The sequence below is a fragment of the Excalfactoria chinensis genome, chromosome 7 (genome assembly GCF_039878825.1).
Source record: "Excalfactoria chinensis isolate bCotChi1 chromosome 7, bCotChi1.hap2, whole genome shotgun sequence".
Classification (NCBI taxonomy): domain Eukaryota; kingdom Metazoa; phylum Chordata; class Aves; order Galliformes; family Phasianidae; genus Excalfactoria; species Excalfactoria chinensis.
The window spans coordinates 3,184,670-3,204,082 of NC_092831.1; the positions used below are offsets into that span (position 1 = coordinate 3,184,670).

The 19,413-nt window shown below is 43.4% G+C and overlaps 1 protein-coding gene across 18 annotated transcripts in view; it reads left to right on the plus strand.

Annotated features, from left to right (window-relative positions):
* The first annotated feature begins 18,500 nt into the window (after nucleotides 1-18,500).
* Nucleotides 18,501-19,413, plus strand: part of GTDC1 (glycosyltransferase like domain containing 1) — a 159,509-nt gene continuing 158,596 nt past the window's right edge. For 3 of the 18 annotated variants that reach the window (XM_072342107.1, XM_072342118.1, XM_072342105.1), the window contains exon 1: nucleotides 18,501-18,590. Coding sequence is in view for 4 of the 18 variants with exons in the window: in XM_072342102.1 (XP_072198203.1) it covers nucleotides 18,868-19,041 (174 nt within the window). In the remaining 14 variants the exon portion in view is untranslated. Of the gene's footprint in view, nucleotides 18,591-18,828; nucleotides 19,061-19,413 lie in introns of those variants that run through there. The other 15 variants (XM_072342102.1, XM_072342113.1, XM_072342111.1 and 12 more) reach the window with 11 other exon arrangements.

Sequence of the window (19,413 nt, forward strand, 5' to 3'; positions counted from 1 at the left end):
AGGAATGCGGCAGTGGACAAAGCGGGGTGGGTTGGGATCCTAGAGGTCTTTTTTAACCTTAACAATTCTATGATTCCATTATTAGAATTAGGAGGCAATTACCAGCAATCGGGAACATTTCATGGCCTTGATCCTCACAAATAGCCACGTTCAAAGATCAGTGTGGTATCCCAGAGCCCTCAGTATCTCCCCAGCACACCTGTTCTCTAATTAAAGCCTATGCAAGGTGACAGGGCAGCACATTAATGGGCAGAAGGAGCTGGATACAGGGCAGTGGCACACAGGTCAGGGTTGCATGTCCACATTTCTCCACAGGTCGCCCTTCTGGTCTCAGGCAGCAACCTGATAGCCATGTACTACATTACTAACACAGAAAGCTGCACTGCATTTCCTACAGCTGCCTAATGCTGTTTAATTGTGCTAATTTAACACAGGTGGGCTTCACAGAAGGCTTTGCCTCAGGCCCAGCTAAAAGGAGAAAAGCAGAGAGGATGTTGGCTTGTTGTGCTTGTGAGAACTCAGTTCTGGGGGGTAGGTTGGAGCCTGTCCTTACATAAAAGCACAGAGCTGGTTTGATTTGAGGTTTTGAGGCAGTGCACTGAGCAGTGGTGGTTTCATGGGCTAGAAGGATCCAAGCTGTTGTGCTTGCAGATTTTTTGCAGAATTTCTGATGCTTTGGAAAGATGCAGGCAGCACTTTTGTTGCGCTAGGATGTCTTTGTTCCTCCTGCTGCACCTATTTGTCTGCTGGTTTGCAGCCTGGGCAGAGCTGTGCCCCCAGATAGGCTGCTGGGCATCTGAAAAGCTGTGAGCAGGTAGGTGCCCTTCTGAAGCTCTCAGGGATGCAACTGAGACTCAGTGTGCTGAAGGAAGGTGCCCGAATATTCCACAGTAAATACAGCTGGAAAGCCTTATTTTTTATGCCCTCTGTTTTCTCAGGCTGTTTCCCAGCCTGAAATCCAGGTCTGAACCTAATGCTTCCTTCTGTATAGAAAGGAAGGGCTATGGCTGCCTGCTCACTCCTATGGCTCTTCAGCAAGTAGGGCAGATGGGTCTGTGGCTGCTTCCACCTCAGGCTTCAGTCTCATATCTCCTGTGCAAGTCCCCCAGTGTCAGGATAGGGCTGAGCTCAGGCTGTGAGCTGAAGAACGCTGCAAAGCTCCTGGAAGCAAAGGGAAGAATAAGCAAAAGGAGATACGGCTTCATGTTGTGAGTACTTGCCAAGACGGGGAAGCCTAGGTTGTCATTCCTTGAAAGCAGGATTTTCCCTGTTGCTAAAAATGTGCCTGTATGTCTCAGGAGCAGTGAGTGGGAGAGCAGTGCCCCATTCCCACACAGGTCCTCTCAGGCAGGGCAGCACAGCCACGCTCCTATGCTGTTCCCCTGTGCCACTGCACTGTGAGCTGTTCTGCACCACGTGTTCGAGTCCAGGATAGACAGAGAACTGACTAAAGAAAATTAAGCTCCACCTTGATGTCCCACTTTTCTCAGGCTATGTTTTTGCAACTTGGTAGCAGATGGTATGTCTTAGGTACATCACTTCAGAGATGCCAAGTGATGTACTATCTATCAGTGTTTTTGTTTAATAATGAGGGAAATTTTGACTCCTGCTTACACTTGGGGAGCTGCAGCATGGAGACAGGTGTGATGCTTTTTTGTAGTGCTGTATCATCTACCCAGAGCTCTTATGTCTATTTTTAATGTGGACACAATGGGAGCTATTAATTATGGAAGCATATTTGGGTGTCTCATACTAACTGCGTTTACTATAGTGGTGTATTAGAGCATCTTATTTTTCTTCAGAGATTGCAATTAGGGGTGAGTTTGGTTTGTGTTATGATTTTTTTTTTCTTTTATCTGATAAAACAGGTTACAAGTCAAGTATAGGGAAGTCAAGCCATGGGAGGGTATATATGTGATTCCAGCTCAAACAGCTTAACGTGTGCATCCTGTTCATCTGCTATAAAGGAGCCATTTCACTTCAAAGTTGATGCCTTTAAAGTGGAACATGAAGGCTGTTCAGGGCATCTCAATGACAGCTTCACTGTAAGTGCAGCAGGACAAATGGCATGATCTCATACTATGTGAAGCTATGATGTAATGAAGGAAACGAAGCAAAACACAACTCAGTGAGGAGTTAAAAATGTGACTGGTGTGTAGCTGTTGTTTTTAAATGTGAGGGTGATTACAATGTTGGACGTAACTGCTGTTTTTGTTTTTATTATCATTATTATTTCACTACTTATGTGTTGCTAACCCCTTGGCTTTTATCTAGCCTTAATTTTGCGCAATGCTTTCCATTAACTGCACATCAGGTTGTATGGGAACTGCTGAGTCCTGGCCTGAACCACTGATTAAGCACCTGGAGAAAGGACCTGGTCAGCCATGGGAGCACAGGTGAAGGCAATTCAGCTGTTTGACCAGAAGGGCTGCAGCCTGGCTGCACCTCTCTTAGACCTCATTTAAAGGCTGACTGCCATTGGGTAGGCTTTCTTTCTGGAGACCCCCCTCTTGGTGAAGCTTTCCTCTGAGAACCTGGAGTCTTCTGATTCAGGTGAGCAATCTTCTTCCCTTCCTTCATAGCACCCTTCTATTGTGATGGTCCTTCTGTCATTACACCTTTGTTGTAATGTCTTTCCCATTGTACTGATCTGTTCAGTTGCTACATAGGTCATAGTCCTGATGCTTTGGGTGGGTTTGGATCATTGAATGAATGTCATATAACTTTCCTGCTTTGTGGGGTTGAAAGGAAGGAGTCTTCATTCCCTTTCCATGATTAAAATGTATTTTTCTGAAGGCCTATAATTGAACAGTTAAGAAAAGAACTACAAAGTAGTAATCAATTGATAAGGCCTGTGGATGGAGCTGGTTGTACTGAAGGGGCTGAGAAGAGTGTGGGGTGAAGGGCTGTTCTTGGAAACAGGGAAAGGTGCTTATGGATAATCTGAGGGATTGCGGCCGGAACTGGGAGGTCTCAGGGACGTTAAGGAGGTTTAGCATGCTGGACGTCAGCAGTTCCAGGCATCCTGGCCCCAAGTGGGAGGCAGTCTGTCCTCAGGAGTGCTAGCAAAGAGGTATCAGTGAGAGCAAGTGAATGTTAGAGGCTTGCTATTGTGTTTTAAATGAGTTCTTTGACCTATAGCTTCATCTGCCGTGGCATGAATGAACATTGCAGGCTGAACGTTAGATATTTATGTTCATTTAACAATCAGTAATAAGCTATTGGGACTGATTTTGACGTGTACACTGAAGTTATTGCTTTCTTATCAATATCACGGTACATTTATCAGCAGAGAATGATAATTGCATTGCTGTGTATATAACTGATGTTGTAGTGGGGCATTCTCTATGCTGCACACAAATTGAATGCATTTCATCTTAAATACAAACCCATTAATTAAAATCAGAGAGAAATAGAGAGCTTTGAATTGCCACCTAGGAGGCATCCCTGGGCAGCATCTTCTCCATTAAATGACTTGGAGCCTCACACAACCTCCTACCCATCTCTGTATTCCTTTTAGAAGGAAGGAGGAAGTGCATGGCCAGAGGCTGCCAGGGCTGCATTCAAGGGCACAAGAAGCAGGGCTGATGAGGCTGCTGTGAAAGGCTGAGAGCATATTTCTGTACTGCAGCAGACATTGAGCAGCATCTGCTGTGGCAGCAAGAGTAGCTTTCGTTCTGTTCCTTGCTTTTCACACACTACTAACTTAGACAAATGCACTGCATATGTGGACACAGGTAGTCATCTGTACTTCCCAAAGGTATCCAGCCAACTCTGAGTTTTAATTACTTCTATATTAATTTCCTTCCAACCTGGCTCGTTTTTATTTTTGAGCCAACAACGAACTAGATATGAGGCCAGACTTCAAGAAGGAAAGAACTCAAAGCAAGAATTCCTTTTTAAAGTGACAAAACTTAAATTTAGCAGAATATACAGGTTTATGTGCACAAGGGAGGACGGCTTCAGTAATCCAGGAACAGCACGGAAGGCCTGGGGAGGATTTCCCTGCCACAGTTTAATGGGAATCATAAGACATAATGAATCAGACCATGCTAAAAACTTAATGCCCATTATTCCCTTGTGATGATGGTTAACATGAAGATTTTTTGCAGTTCAGGTTAGAGAAGCACTGAAATGCTGTTACCTTTATCAGCTGCCCATAGTGTAATGGAGATGTAGTAAGAATTTGTTGGGAGAAGGTGCAGTTCTCAAGGTCTGCCTTTGCAGGCAGGGTGCAAGGGGCAAAGAAAGGAACCATGCCTTGTGCCAAAGTAAAAGCTGTTGCTCAGGAATATTTTACACCATACAAAATCCCTATGCCACAGGTTGAAATAAGGCAGAATGGTGTCCGGTGAGGAGAAAAATCGAGCGCTGTGGGCTGAAAGATCAGGTATTATGATAGAGAGGCTGTAGACTTGAGATTGGCTATGTTTGGAATTACAGCTAAAAGCAAAGGTTGGTATTAAGAGTCAGGGCAAGAAATAGTAAGTGTCAGTCTTCTTAGTTGGATTTATCAGGATTTTCTCTCAGCAAAAGAGCATACACCTGAACAAGTATATTACTGACTCCTCACTGTTGGCCAAACAAACCAATAGCGCAGTGCACAGGGAGCGGTGGGGAGAGTGGGAGTAGGGAGGCTGCTCTTCCATTACAGCCAGCTAAAAAATGGTACTGTGAATTAGAAGAAGACTGTATAGGTATTAGGTATTTATTTCCTATGTGCTTAAATGTCTCATTATGGTATTTTCCTAAATAACCATTATTTTCCTCCCCCTAACGTGTTTTCTTTGTTTGAGTTGTAAACTCATACTTTGCAAAATTTCCTTGTTACCACGGAAGGGTGCTAAGGGAAAGTAGTTGGCTTTTCTCAGCTTTGGGTATAGAGAGTAGGTGACAACTGTTAATTTCCAGAGTATCTCTCGTCATTAGAATCCACCCACTTTTCCACCCAGCAGACCGATCAAGGGGCTGCATGCAGTCGGCTCCTTCCTAATTCCTCCTGCAGTGCTTCTCATCCATTAATAGCAATCCTCACAGCTGGACCAGCCAGAGGGAGAGGGGCAGGACTTTCTGCCTTCTCATTCACGTGCACAGACGGAGGCAAGAAGAGGTCTGCTTTAGCTTTTAGACCTGACACTGTAGCTAAAGTTGCTTTTCAACTTGAATTAACTGTGTCCCCTCTGCGTGCCCTGCAAATTGATGTGGCCGTGCTTCCACATTAGTTGGTAATGTATTCTGTGCTAATAATGTAATTATTTAGAAAACGTTCTCTACTTTATCACACAAAAGATATCAAAAGGCAAGCATAATCTAGGAAAGATCTTGTTCCATTAGCAACCCCCCTGAACAGCCACGGGTAATTTTTTCCAGAAGTGACTCAAAAATTCACCTTCTGATACACTGACTTGTGCAAAATAGCTGCTCTTACACAAAACTCGTTGCAAGGAGCTCCAAGGTAGCAGCACTACATTGAAAACAACTGTGGGCTTTTGCTCTGAAACCTTCCTTTCCCTCACACCTGCTGCACTGGCACCTGCGATCTTTCCCATTCTTGTCAAATGTTTCCAGTTTGAGATGAGTAATTGTGCCAGAATTCGGAAGAAATGTTAGACTTAATACCGTATTACTGCAATAAAGATCTTAAACACTTTTATTTGCAAAGGTTACTATGACAGCTGTTCAGCTGAATGTATTTTTCAAAATGGATATTTATGTTCTTGCACAGCTATTTGAATTCTTCTTTTTCTTCCTGGGTTGTATCTGAAGCACTTTTTTTTTTTAATGAGATTTGGAACGCTTTTCATTACTTAATTTATCTGGACCATTCTGCTTAATTGCTAGAAATCACTTCCTCTATGTAAGGTATGTACATCTTCTACCTTCAATTTTTAATTGACTGCAATTTTATTTGCTGTACCTTTTTCATCTTATCTTAATTGATGGTGCTGTGACAGTTCCTTTTTAAATAGCAGGCAGGAAAGACAAAGTGTTTTCATACATTTCAAGGCCATTATGGCTTTCGAGCCCATCATCTGCAGGAGGCAGATCGCAGACATTTACACAGCCTACCTCAATTTTGAGTTATTGAGTCTGCAGCTCAGGAACTTCTGGCGGAGCTCAAACATATCTTCTAGGAAGTTTTCCAATTTCAAAGACTTCAAGTGACAAAAAATATCCCACATTCCATGCGTAGTAACCAAATGTTAAATTGTTCTAACAGCTAAATTATGTGCAACGTTAAAAATTTACACCTCATTTCTGATATAACTTTTTCAGCTTCAGTGTATAGGCAGACGGCCGTATTATGCCTGTATCTATCTCGTGATTAACAGCAGTTCCAGGATTGTGTATCTTCTCTGATTTATTTAACGGGCTCAGATGTAGGCTGAAATAAGTGGTGTATAACTGCAAAAGGATTTGTCAGAAGACAGTCTGAATGCACATTGGATGGCAATGAAGGTAGTTACAAAGACAAAGGTTGTGTACTGTGGGTACAGAGAAGGGATGAGATGTCCAAGGGAAGGTAGTGCATCAGGAATCTCCCACCACAAATGTTTCAATGGCAGTCAATCCAGGTGTGACTAAATTACCCTGCTTCTTTTCTTTATCTTCATAAGGACTTCCTGGAAATTGCCCTTGGACACCAAGTGGGTAATACAGATGTTTTAGATGTTTCTCATACACATGGAGAGAAGAGCAGGGTAGTGAAACAGGCTGTCCAGAGAGGCTGTGGATGCCTTGTCTATCCCTGAAGGTGTTCAAGGCCAGGTTGCATGTGACCCTATGCAGCCTGGGCTGGTATTAAATGTGGAGGTTGGTAGCTCTGTCTGTGACAGCGTGTTTGGAGCTTCATGACCCCTGAGGTCCCTTCCAAGCCATTCTATGGTTCCATGAAACTCAGGCAGTGAGAGTTTAGCAAACACCTCATGAAAAGTGTGCTGGTTCACCGCAGTGACCAGCAGAGCTGTGTCTGAGCTGCTCTTCTGGTGTGGGTCTATGCCAATTCTCTGTCTTCTCACCACAAACTTCCAGAGTTTTCCAAGAAACTTCAACTACTGAATTTGAAAGAGTCAGACCTTTTTCCAGCAAAAAACCAAAACAAAACATGAGGGCCTGGCATTATCTTTGGGAAAATGTGTTATTCCATCCTGCAAGGTCTCCAATGGTGAAAACACCTCAAGGACAGAGAGCCTGACAAGAGCTGACACAAGGTAATGCTTTAAATCTGCACTTATTAATGGTAGAACAAAGCACGCATAAAGGAGTGATGTCATTTCTTAAAGTGTTTGCACACCAGCCTTACAAACGCATCGTAGATTGTTTCAAAGTGGGCAGCTCCAAAAGTATGAGGGTAAATTGGAGCGATGCGACCATCAGCCATGACAAAATGGTCTCAGAGGTATCGTAACCACCATCCAAGGCCTCCAGGATTGTTGCTGTTGCTGTGTTTTGTCTGGGCGGCCAAAACTCCTATAAACAGGAAATGGCAGACTTTGGATGATTTCTCTGCTTCAGCACAGACTGGTTCAAGCCCTAGCCATTGTTGCCCTTCTTGTGAGCAAGACTCATTTATGTGAGTAGTCAAAGGTGATTTAACTGTTGTGACTACCTAAGGACTTATGTATACATTAATGTGTATTTAGCCTATCTGTCCTGCTCCAGGAGCTCTGGATATCAATATACTTTTCATTCCTTGTGTTGCTAGGAGTCCTGTTTTTCTTTCTTTCTGAAACTCTTCTCCTATAAATACCAAATAGAAGTGAAATTTGTGCAATAGTTCCAGAGATATCAGTTGACCCAGACTGTATTTGTTTCCCTGAGCCATGTTTATAGCACTCTAGGGAAAACTGAAGTTTCAAAACCAGAACATCTATCCTCTGACAAATCTGCTGAACTGTGGAGCCTTATTTCCTGAGTTCCAGGTATTTCTTTTGGACTAGACACAGTAACACTTGTACATCATTCTGAGTCATTGCCTGTGCATATGTGAGCGTTACATCCATTTTCTCCTGCACTGCCAAGGCACTGCCAAACATTTTAGCTTAAATAGAGCTGTATCTACAGCATCATTTTTTCACACACGTTTTAGCGCAGTGAAAACTGAATTCTGATTTACAACCCTTTGGAATTTGTTTTTCACAGAGGTTTATGCCAAAGATGTTTTATTCATATAAAACACATGCCTGGCATTTGTTTCATTGAGATATTAAACTTGCACTTCGTTTGCTCTCACCTAAGATCTCAGCCACGTAGATGATTCCTAAGCCAGGGTCTGCAGTGGGCATGGCTAAGTGACTCAGAAAATGGCCTGTGACCTCATCTTTTGCAGCTATGACTTTTTGAGCCCACTGTTCAGAGTCCTGATTCAGTGGCAATTAAATAAACCAGAAAAGCACCCGACCCCACCCATTGCAGCTGCAGCTTTGTCTGAATGTGATAAGAGATCATTAATTTTCAATTTGACCTCAGCCTATAATGTTCAAGTGGCCTCTTTGTTCTCATAGTGATGTTACAACCAAGGTCTGAGTCAAGGGAACTGGAAAGGAAATATTAAAATAGTCCTGAAAACTCCTTAGCCTTGTGATCTCGCTCCTCCTCACTTTGTGATTGTGCACACCTTATCCATTGGACAATCACGGCTGCCCAACGTGGATTTCCTGCTGCTGGCTGCTGCTCTCTCAGAGCAAACAATAGTGCTCCACAAAGGTGACCGATTGTGCGAAGCTAATAATGAATATTGAAACACTGCAGCAAAAACATGTTGTGAACAAATGATAGGCCCAAGTTTATTTATATCGAATGTCTGTGAGTAACATTTGTCACAATTTACGAGCTGAATAAAAGCTGAAATTCACTGATTAAAGTGTTCCATATGAATAGCTCATACAGCTCTGAATTCAAAGACGTATTTGAAGAAATTGTTATTACAATTCACTGCTAAAAGAGCTATTGTGAACCTACGGGTACATCAACAGCTGTCTATGGAAAATTATTATTATTGGACAATAGAAAATGTCCTATTTTTAACAGATAATCCCAGAATCTGGATTGAATTAGAATGAAGGAGGGCCCATCTTTCACATCCTTTTTCATTCAGGCACTTGGCAAGCTGAGACTTTACAGAATGTAATTTAGGATGGTTAAATTGTTGTTTGTTAGTGGTGGTTTCTCGTTGTAACACCTCAGATGATTAGGCAGAGGACCTGCGTTTGAGTCACCCTACAGCTGGTGTGACCGCTTATCCCAGCCCTCAGGTGTCTTAGTTTCTGTTTGGGTTCACAGGTTTGAGTGCAAACAGTATCTTGGGCTAGGGTAGTTTTACTGTGTTGTGTCCCCCTACAGCCTGCGTTTAAGCAAATCCAGTTATCCATTAACTCATGCTTTGTACTGAAACTAAAACATTCAAGTGGGAAGGATTCCCGCCTTATAGAATTAACATGGCTGGGTGACATCAGTATTAGGAGCAGCACTCCTTAGGCGCTTCACTTTCTTTTTGTGGACTTTCTGGAGGAAGAAATCTTACCATGGGATTGTCCCATCACATCTGTGGAAAAGGAGCACACAATATCCTGACTGCATCTTCAGACTCCTTCATGATAACTGAGAGACCTGCCCAGAAGCCTGAGGAGCTGTGTGCTTCTTCTGATGGAAACTTGTTGCCATTCAGCCCCCCCTCTGCCTGCCAGAAGGAAATCAAGGAGGCAGGACAGAAAGAAGTTCTTTCACCTCTGACTGCTGATGCCCTGCCCTTTGTGGAGCAGAACAAGACCCTGTTTGTTCTGGTTCCATTTCTCAGAGCACCTTCAGAAGGTGCAAGAGCTTCTGAAATGTCTTTCTGCTTAACAGAAAGGAGAGGGAGGTTGTAATGTGAGCACAGAGCAGGCTCCCCGTGTGGAAATTTAAACGTCCTGTCTTCCTGATATGTAAATTCTTGTTTGCTCACACTGTTCGTGTAAAAGTAGTATCTCATCTCTAGAATGCAATGTGGCACTTCCAGCCTGACTGCAACCCCACGTTTCTTTGTGTGTTGGGGGGGGGGGGATAGGGAGACATGCATAGACAGATCCAAGCAAGGCTTGGGCACCAAGAGAGGAAAAAGGCTTCTGAGAAGCTGTAGTATAATGATGGCTTGGCAAAATGTGTCTAAAAAAAGAAAAAATAAAAAAAGAAAAAGAAATAGAAAAAAAGGAGAGATTTCTGTTAACTGGCAAATAACAGGACTTAATTTTGCAGACTCCGGGTTTTACATGCCAAATAACTCTGACCTCAAGGAATGTTTTTCCCTCTAGGCCTGAACAATGTTGTGCAAGTTTAAAGGTATCGAAAAGGTATGGCTCAGCTGGTTAATAACTTATTTGGTCACATCCTATCAGACTCAAACATGGACTAATGAAAGAAAGAACTGCTTCTTCTTGATACTGCCTGTTGGACTCGTAAGTGTATGTAGACTTTCTGGTGGGGAAAAAAAAATAGCGAATGTGGGTTCAACTAAGTTTCAGCTTCCTGACGATATACATTCAGACAATCAGGGAAAACAAGCAATATTATCTACGTTCCACCACATTATGTGGCCTACGTGAGCAGCTCAGGCAGAAACTGAGACCGATAACACTTTGTAAATACCTAGACAGAAGAAAAACATCCTTTGAAATGCTTTTGAAGACAAATAGTGATCTTGAGTAAATTTTCTGCTTGTCGATGGACAGCGTGGCACTGGGCAACAGTATTTTTGCACTTCCCAGTTCTGGCATCAATCTGCAGTGCTGTTGGCTAGCTGGTCCATCTTTGCTCCAGTGGTTAGCACTAAGCTGGTGGATGTAACTGCAAATATTGTGCAGGGTTCCTCCAGATCTGCACTTTGTATTGCAGCTGTTTTGAATGTATATATATTTTTTTATTGCGTTGTTTTCTTATCCAGTGTTTAGTATCGTGAATGACATATTAATTAACCGAATTCAGAACTGGTTAATCCAACAACTGGAAGGCTTATATTTATCATTGTTCAGTGATACTACCCAAATGTCAGCTCTTAGCTTGAAAAATTCCTCTGAACTAGTAAACCGGAGAATAATAAAGAGACTATAATTTTCTTTTACTAAAATAAACAGAATATTTTCTTAGTTAATTGTTTACATGTCTTACTCCTGTCACTTCTTTCCTTTCATCCTTATTTTTCTTGTTTTCCTTTATTCATATTTCATCTCTTGAACTCCTTATCTCTCTAATCCCTTATCCTTTATGTTCTCGTTTTATCTCTCATTCCACCACTTTATTCCATGTTTCCTAAGCCTATCTCCCTTCCCATGCTAGGCTCCCCAGGCTTTAAATGCCCTCTGAACCCTTTTCCCTTTCCCCCAGTTCTGTACCTTTCTCTTCTCTTTCATTTTCCTTACAGCAATCTCAGCAGAACAATGCTAGAAGTAGGGCTGGCAAGCTGACAAAACAGAACACTTGGAAAGAAAAGTTTGCTCAAAGACACACATATTTCTTTTTAAAAAGTCTATTTCTATAGGAAGGTGTTGCCAAATCATCTGCTTTGTCAGATGTGGAACTTTGAGCAATGCTCTCTCTGCAGCGCTGATGTGAGGGAAGGGGCAGGAAGCACTGTCAGGTCGCCAGATGAGTACGGTTAGGTGGGATTCCTAAGCGCACGTGACAGCAGTAATTCAGGATATTATTTCTTATGTAAAAATAGCCACGCAAAATTAACACAAAGGGGTTTGGTATAAAAAGATAAAAGCCAGGAAGCTCAGGGGCTGTGCAGCTCTTTTTATCTCGTTTCATTTTGGTTAGGGGATTGCAGGGAAACAGCAGAAGAGATAGAGTGTTTATATGAAGACATCTGGGCCAAGGTGTAGTCACAAAAAATGTTATTGTATTGCTGCTTATCAAATGGCTGATCTGGGTAGGAAGAGGACGTGAACGTAAAGGAGATAAGCTTGGGCTGGGGACACAAGCACGGGGACACACAGCTTGAAAGGTGAACCTGGAGCAAGCTGTGCAGTGGTGGTTATGTACAATGAGTGAGACGGTGGGTACACAAACAGGAGCAAGATTCAGCTGTTGTTTGCATACCAGCGCATTTGTTACTGTGGGGTAAGGTGAACCAAAGGAAGGGCTCTGTTCAACCAAATGATACTGGAGTGGCTTCAGCTGGCAAATATCTATTAGATTGCATTGATTTACTCTGGATTTGAATTTCACTCCTGGAAGTACAACAGCGACGTGAAGAGAGCTGTAGATGGGATTTCTATTCCCATCCCCACTACCCGAGCTGATGACCCTGAGCCTTGACTTGCATTCCTAATAGGATAGACCTTCTTTTGTAGGAATTCTTTAGCACCTGTAGGTTATGCATTCAATTAGCATCTATATCCTGAACTGAGCTGAGTTGCACCGGCTTTGAAAAAAGTAACAACCAAATGGCTAATTAGGTCAAATTTGGGGCGTATCAGACTTGACAGTGTCTGGCTTACATCACTATGGATTTACATAATGGAACTTAACGGCACTGAAGAGTCTGTTGTGTCAACTCCAATGACTGTAAGAAAGGAATTTTTTTTGTATTATTATTATTTTTTTAAACATAATATATTCACTCAGAAGGATGTCTTCCCAATACATCTTCCATCTGTGCTGTGCTGTGCCTATCACTGCTCATTACCTGGCCTACCACCCCAGAAGTATTTCAATCAGTTGTTTTATTTTTCAGAGCTCGGTATTCAGCATCAGCAACCAATTGTTTAACAAATTTCCTCTTTAAAACCAAAGCAATTTTTTCACCTAAACCAGAGCTATTTTTCAACTGCAAATGCCTGGGAGGGAAGGCAAAAACCATAAGGGCTCAAGTAAATGCCCCCGGTAGTTTTTCCTAGAGATATTACCTATGATCAGTGAGCAATCAAAACAAAACAAAACAACAAAATCTTAAGTTAATAAAGTTTTATATTCTTACTGTGGCTTCCTCTGTCTTCTAGCAGCCCATCCTATACATCAAAGGTCACAAAGAACACAATGAGTCACTATCAAAACCAAAAGAATGCTTCGTGAACAATTACTATACATAAATTGCACCCTGGTATTTCATTTCTGTGCCAACTCACAGTAATACAGCCCATTTCCTCTTCATTTTTTTTTTTTCCCCTGCAGCTTTTGTCCATAATAGCAAACAGCTTTGTTACTCCACTTACAGAGCTTGGGGTTCTTTTTTTGGTACTTATACCTTTCCCTGTTTGAGTGGTGGGCAGCAGCAGTGTGATGGCTTTTGCTACAGCTCTTTAAGCTGCATTTCTTTGGTGTCAGTTGTGCAGAGCCCTCACCAGTGCTCTAACACTGCCGGGCTTTGTAGCCAAAAACATCATTAGGAATACTGAAAGGGTCCCCTCTGAAACCAAGATTCAAAGTGCCCCCTGGAGAGAAATCAACCATACATTAGATCATGCCTTGCAGAGCAATGCAGCACTGTGCAGCTGTGAAACCTGTGCAGATCCCTTAATACAAGCTATTGCTGGGAGGACTGTCCTCAGGCTCCATTAACCCAGTTCAGAGGCAAATAGAACCTTCCAGTCTCTTAACACCACACATGTGGGACAAAACAAGCTTTCTGCGTGGAGTCAGAAATATGTGAGTGATCATCAGCCTCCACAGTTCATCTCGTATTGCAGTTCCCAGTTTTCCCACTTTTGATAATACCAAGTGTCAATGACTTTTGCTGCAACAGAGGTGTTCATTCACTTCCAGTTCAGTACCTGAGAAATAAAAAGTTTTCAACATTTCTGCTGAAAAAATACCATGAAGTCAATTAAGTGCTTTTCGGAAGGCACAATTTGTGTGCTTATGTATGTGTGTATTTACAGCTAAGTAATGAATGAAAAACTGGATTGATGTTGTCCTTGTGTTGCTACCTACACATTTGAATTCTGCATGCTGGTCAGTTTTTAAGTAGTCTTCTGGTTCATATTTATTGCCTTCAAGAAGCAATAGAAAGCTGAGATGACAAGTAGCAACAACTGGCATTCTCTCAACAATTCCACAATAAGAAAAGAGGGAAGTAAGATAATATCAGTCAGTTTCCTTCTGAAGAGGTTTGGTTAAATCAGAATTTTTCGTTTTAGAGAATTACAAAGCAAAAACATAACAGATTACAGTTCTACCTAGGATGGGAGGAAGATAGCAGATATTGTTTGTGTTCTGAAAATAATTCCACCCCATTGTACCCAGTTCTAGTAAAAGGTGTATTGAAAGGAAACACTGCTTTTCCTTTTTTTTTTTTGCCTCTTGCATTATGAGAATCAATTGAACACCCTTTGCTTCCATTTCTGAAAACAGAAGGAATCAAGTGTAGGCTCACCTGGTTGTGCACTGAAATACAAGACTTGCAGTGAGGCCAAGTGCTTCAGTTCTTCTGTTGACAATGTTCAGATCAGCTGCTGATACGAAAGTGTCTCTAAGAAGGGAGAGTAACTGTTCTTACAATACTCTTCACAGGTTTGGTGTTCTAGACTTTCCTTCTTTACTCCGCTATGGACTGCGTGTAAACTTGCATGCATTTGCCCATTCAACTCATAGTTTTCAATCTGTAAAGCAGAGGTGGTAGCACTTACGTATCTTTAGGGATTAAAATCTAACCCTGGAGGGGCTCCAGACTGGCATCATTTATACTCATAAAAAGCACCACTAAAGCACTTGTGAACAGGCAGAAGTACTGACAGGTCCTTACACGACTGGGATGTATTTTTAAAGTGCTATTATGGGTGAAAAATATTATCATGTAAATCATATTAATTATTAATAAAAATGAAGTGTATTTAGCATCCCTGAGTGAAAGCTTCCATAGGAGGCTAATTCATAAATCTTTCCCACAAAGCATTTGTAGTTCTGTATATTCTCACTTGATTAATTTTGCAAGCTTGCACATACACACTGAATCTCCATTTTTGCATATGCTTATACCTATCGGCAAATTACAAACTGCATGTGTGCTGTAGAATTTGCATACATCCAAAGAGAAGGCTCACTTCTGCAGAGGGACTTTGACAAACGTGACCTCTCCTAAGTCATACAAGTAAAATATAGAAAACTCTCTGTCACTTAGAATGTCGAGCAAAAACGGTGATGAAAGCGCTTGCTTGTGATTGAGAAAACAATACATTCTTCAGTCCTTCCATGTAAGGAAACTCTGCTTTTTTCCTCTTCTTTTTCTTTCATTTTCCTCCTTCTCTCGCACTAACTGAATGTGGGTGGAAATCAGTAGAAACAGAAAGGGTCATGTTTGCTCCTCAAAATCTGAAGACGGTGTTTTTTTTCCCCCCTTTGCCACAGATGCTCCGTGCTCATCAGTCGTGTACTCCTGAGAGAGAAAAGAGGGAGAGATATTGCCAATAACATTGGTAACCTTGAGTGTAGGCATGCATAAAAATTTGCTGAAAATTGGGTTGTGGTACATGTTCTTATTTTAGATTTGCCCTTGTTAACGTCTTTTTAATAAACAGGTGCATACACTTCCCCAAGCTGTCACTGTTGTTTACCCAGTCTGTACACTTTATAAATCTACTAATGGAATAGACCCAATCATCCTAAGGATCTGTTTTATTAAGCTAGAGTCTCAAAGTTTTCAGGAAAATACTTTCTGGTAACGTAGCCGTGCTGGATGAGTGGATACAAGCTTTGCAAGGTTTGCTTTTAAAGATAAGGAGCATGTGACACAGTTTCATTTGTAAGTTGGGCACAATGTAATACACAGAGTTCCACGCATACTTGACATTCAAATCAGCAACAAAGTGGGATGGATAGAGGGGAAACAAAATTAAAAGGTGCGAGAGAGGTGGAAAAGGCTTTTCTAGTGGAGTCTGAAAGAACCATCCCAGCTGCTGGAAGTTGCCACTCCTTCCATGGGAGAACACAGTTATGTTGATGCAAAAATCACACTGAAATACTTTGAGGCAGGCATTTCATGTCTGCAAAGAAGAGAGACATTCCCTAGAGAGTTTAACTGCCATTCTGGATCTCTCTAAGGGGACAAAACATTTACAGGTGCAGCAGAGATCACAGTTTTGGGAATACAAACCTCATTCATTGGGTCTATCTGAAGCAGCAACTCCAGATAAGCTAATAGCTACCATCCGTGCGTTAGAGAGATTGATACCCGTACAATAGTAATTACCTTGCTATTGAAATAGGTAAATAAGTTAAGGGTATATAATTAACTGTAGTTTCATCTTGTGAGCTTCTAAATTGCATCACTGGAGATCAGTATTGTCCGATTGTAGACAGCAAACACTAATTGCTTAAATTTCTTGTAAGTAATACCATGGGAAGAGTTCCTCCATTTAATTCTTTGCTGAAGGTGTCAGCTCGGTAGCCCTGGAGAATGTAATCTATATTACTTATCTCCGGAGAAGTTGGGAGAACGAAAGTAGGAAAATAAACTTTCCCCTTGTCTTGTGGAAGTTATCACTGTTTCTCAGAGTCAGATGGTTAACTCCACGCTTTCATGTTTCATCTTCACAGAGATACCACCAGCAGAGGAGCAAAGGAGAAATTTCTGCAACATAGAAAAACCCTCCGCTGTGTATTTGACTCAAAGCACTCATGAGTTAAAAGAAAGCTACCTATGTTGCTAAGTTGCACAGGAAGAACGTCCGTGGATCATCAACCTGGTTCGTGCTCAACTCTGTGATCTCTGCGTGTGTTAAATAGCCCAGTATAGATACCTGAAGCTCTGCAGCACTAAACAGCTTGTTTTAAAGTGGCTGAACGTGGAGCTTCGTATGACTTCATGTGGTTTTGAGTTGCACAGTGCCTCATTAGGTCACAGCTCCTCCTGTACACCCAAAGCCGCTCTGAGTCATGGTGCTTCATACGGAACAAGGCTCCCGGTGCAGACTTCACTCTGAGCATTATTCTTTCTGGGAAAAGGGGGGAAAAAAAAAGAAAAACCTTTACAGCAGCAAGACTGGGTGTAGGACAGATAGAGTGATTTGTGAAGAAAAAAGTTACTGAGAGGCTCATTAGAGGCAAAGTTGTTAGGCCAAGCAAACAGTTAATCCCTGTCACGCAGAGGTAACGGAGTTGCCAGTCATGAACTCTAAATGAAGGGCACTGAGTGCAGGAGGAGTGACTCTTTTCTGCAGCTTCCTCAGTACCATCCGTCTACCATAATGCTGTGGTCTTTTTCTTTCTTTAAATACTGGGCTCCGGCTAATTACTGGCAGGAAGTGCCTATTTTTATGCCATTAGTATGCAAATGAGAGAGAAGTAGAAAAATATTCTAAAGGAACTGTTACAATATCTGTCCACAGATTACTCGCCAATTAGAACGTGGGATTAGGGCTGCAGGACCCCAAAAGTGTATGGCCAAAGTCTTTCTGCTTGGGTGCCTCAAGTTTAATTCCAATGGGAACTGTATATACATGGGGTTTTTCCTCCTAAATTGCCTGCTTACAAATTAGCACTTCTACACTTTAAAAATGAATGCCTTCATTTCCTCGCCTCGATTTCTCTATAAGTTGGGGATAAAACATCCAGTCTGTGTTCCAGCACACGCTGGGACCGATCTTGCAGCCGGACTGAAGTTCTCCTCCTCCCACCTCACTCTCTGTGACAATAGCTGAAAGACAAGGGGTGATATTTATAAAAATAGTTGTCACGTGAGCGATAAATATTTAAAAGGTTTTCAGACCCTCACATCTCTGCATAGGTTAAAAACAATAAATAAGAGTTTGTCCTTCCCATAGCTTGATGGTATCAGGGACTTCAGAGGTGGACGAGAGTGGAAAACTATTGAGACGTGACTTGATTCAAGTTTTATGAACCTAGAAAAGTGTGAAACAAAGCTCTTATTATCAGAAGGGTATTTCTCATGCATGTCAGCCTTCTCGTCACTCTTGTAATAGCTGATTAGCAAATGCAGGAAAAAGATATAATTGCTCAAATCCTTGACTTCTCTCACAGTCGTACTCTTTGGAAATGCTGCTTTATCAGTTCATTAGATGTTACTCATTTTGACTACCTATTAAAAAAATACATCTACATACCAAAGATAACGCTACGCTCAACTGAGTCAGCGTGACAAACATTCCTTCTCCGAAAAGTTTTGCTTGAGAGGTTTGTTATTCATTTTTGGGTTTACAAAACAGGATGTAACAGTAACACCTGCCTGGTGTCCCGCAGGGTAACAGCACCTGAAAAGATTTATCACAGAAAAGAACGCAGCCTCCTCCTCGTACATAACTGATAGCAGCCCTGATCTTCTTCCTCTTTCGTCCGCTCCTGTGACAAAAGCAGCCTTGGAGGGTGTTGTTTTTTGCTTTCCTCTCATTTTTGTTCTAAGCAACTTGCTGAACTGCTCCTTGCTATTTCTTCCTCCCTCCCTGTCCATGCACCCCAAACTCAGCTGAGCAGCCCTGCTGCTGCCATCAAGCACTGTGGGACAATTGCAAGTGGTTGCTAGGCCAGGCAGGATGGAGCTCTGGGCAATCTGATCTACTACTTAATTTTGCTGGCAGCGCGGGTTGGCTATGGCAGGGGGTTGGAACCTGATGATCCGTGATGTCCCTTCCAACCCAAGCCATTCTATGATAGGACAAGAGGTAATGGCCTGAAGCTGCACCAGGGCAGGTTCTCTGGATAATAGGACTCGTTTATTCTCCGAAAGACTAGTGATGTATTGGGGCATCCAGAATAGTGGGGACACGGTCGGTGGGCACGGTGGGGGTGGGTTGGGGTTGGACTTGGGGATCCTCGATGTTTTTCCAACCTCATTGGTGCCGTGTCTCTATATAAACCAGCCCCAACTGCGGGCGCGACCCCTCGGCGCTGCCCCAGAGCCGGAGCTGCCCACACCGGGCGGCCCAGCCCCTCCGCCCCATGGCGATGGCAGGGCCCGGGGCGAGCGGCCCGCCGCGGAAGGAGGAAGGAGGGGGCCCGGCTGGCGGCAGGGGGAGGCTGGCTCTCCTGCGTGCCGAGGGGAGGGAGGGGCCGGGACGCCGGCGCGTCGGTGCCGACGGTCTCCAGGCGGGAGTGAGGAGGAGGAGGAGGAGGTGAGCTCCCTCTGGGTGGGGTAAGGAGCGGGGCCGCCCGAGCGAGGCGGGAGGGAGGGAAGGGGTCAGCGCGGAGCGGCGGGGCGGGCGCTCGGCCTGGCGCCTGGGGGAGGCCGGGAGGAGAGCCGGCTGCCGGCTGCAGGAGGAGGGGGGGGAGCCCAGCCCCGGAGCGCGTGTTGCGGAGGGGAGGGAGCAGAGGGCACCCGAGCCGCCCGGACAGCGCCCGGCATGGCTGCGGCACCTACGGCGCGGGAGGCGCTGCGCGGGCACCGTTCGGCCGCAGCCCGCCGCCCCCTAAGATGGCTCCGCCGCCTCCGCAGACGGGGAACCGCTCCGGGGCCCGGAGCGGCCCGGCGGGGACGGGGCAAGACCG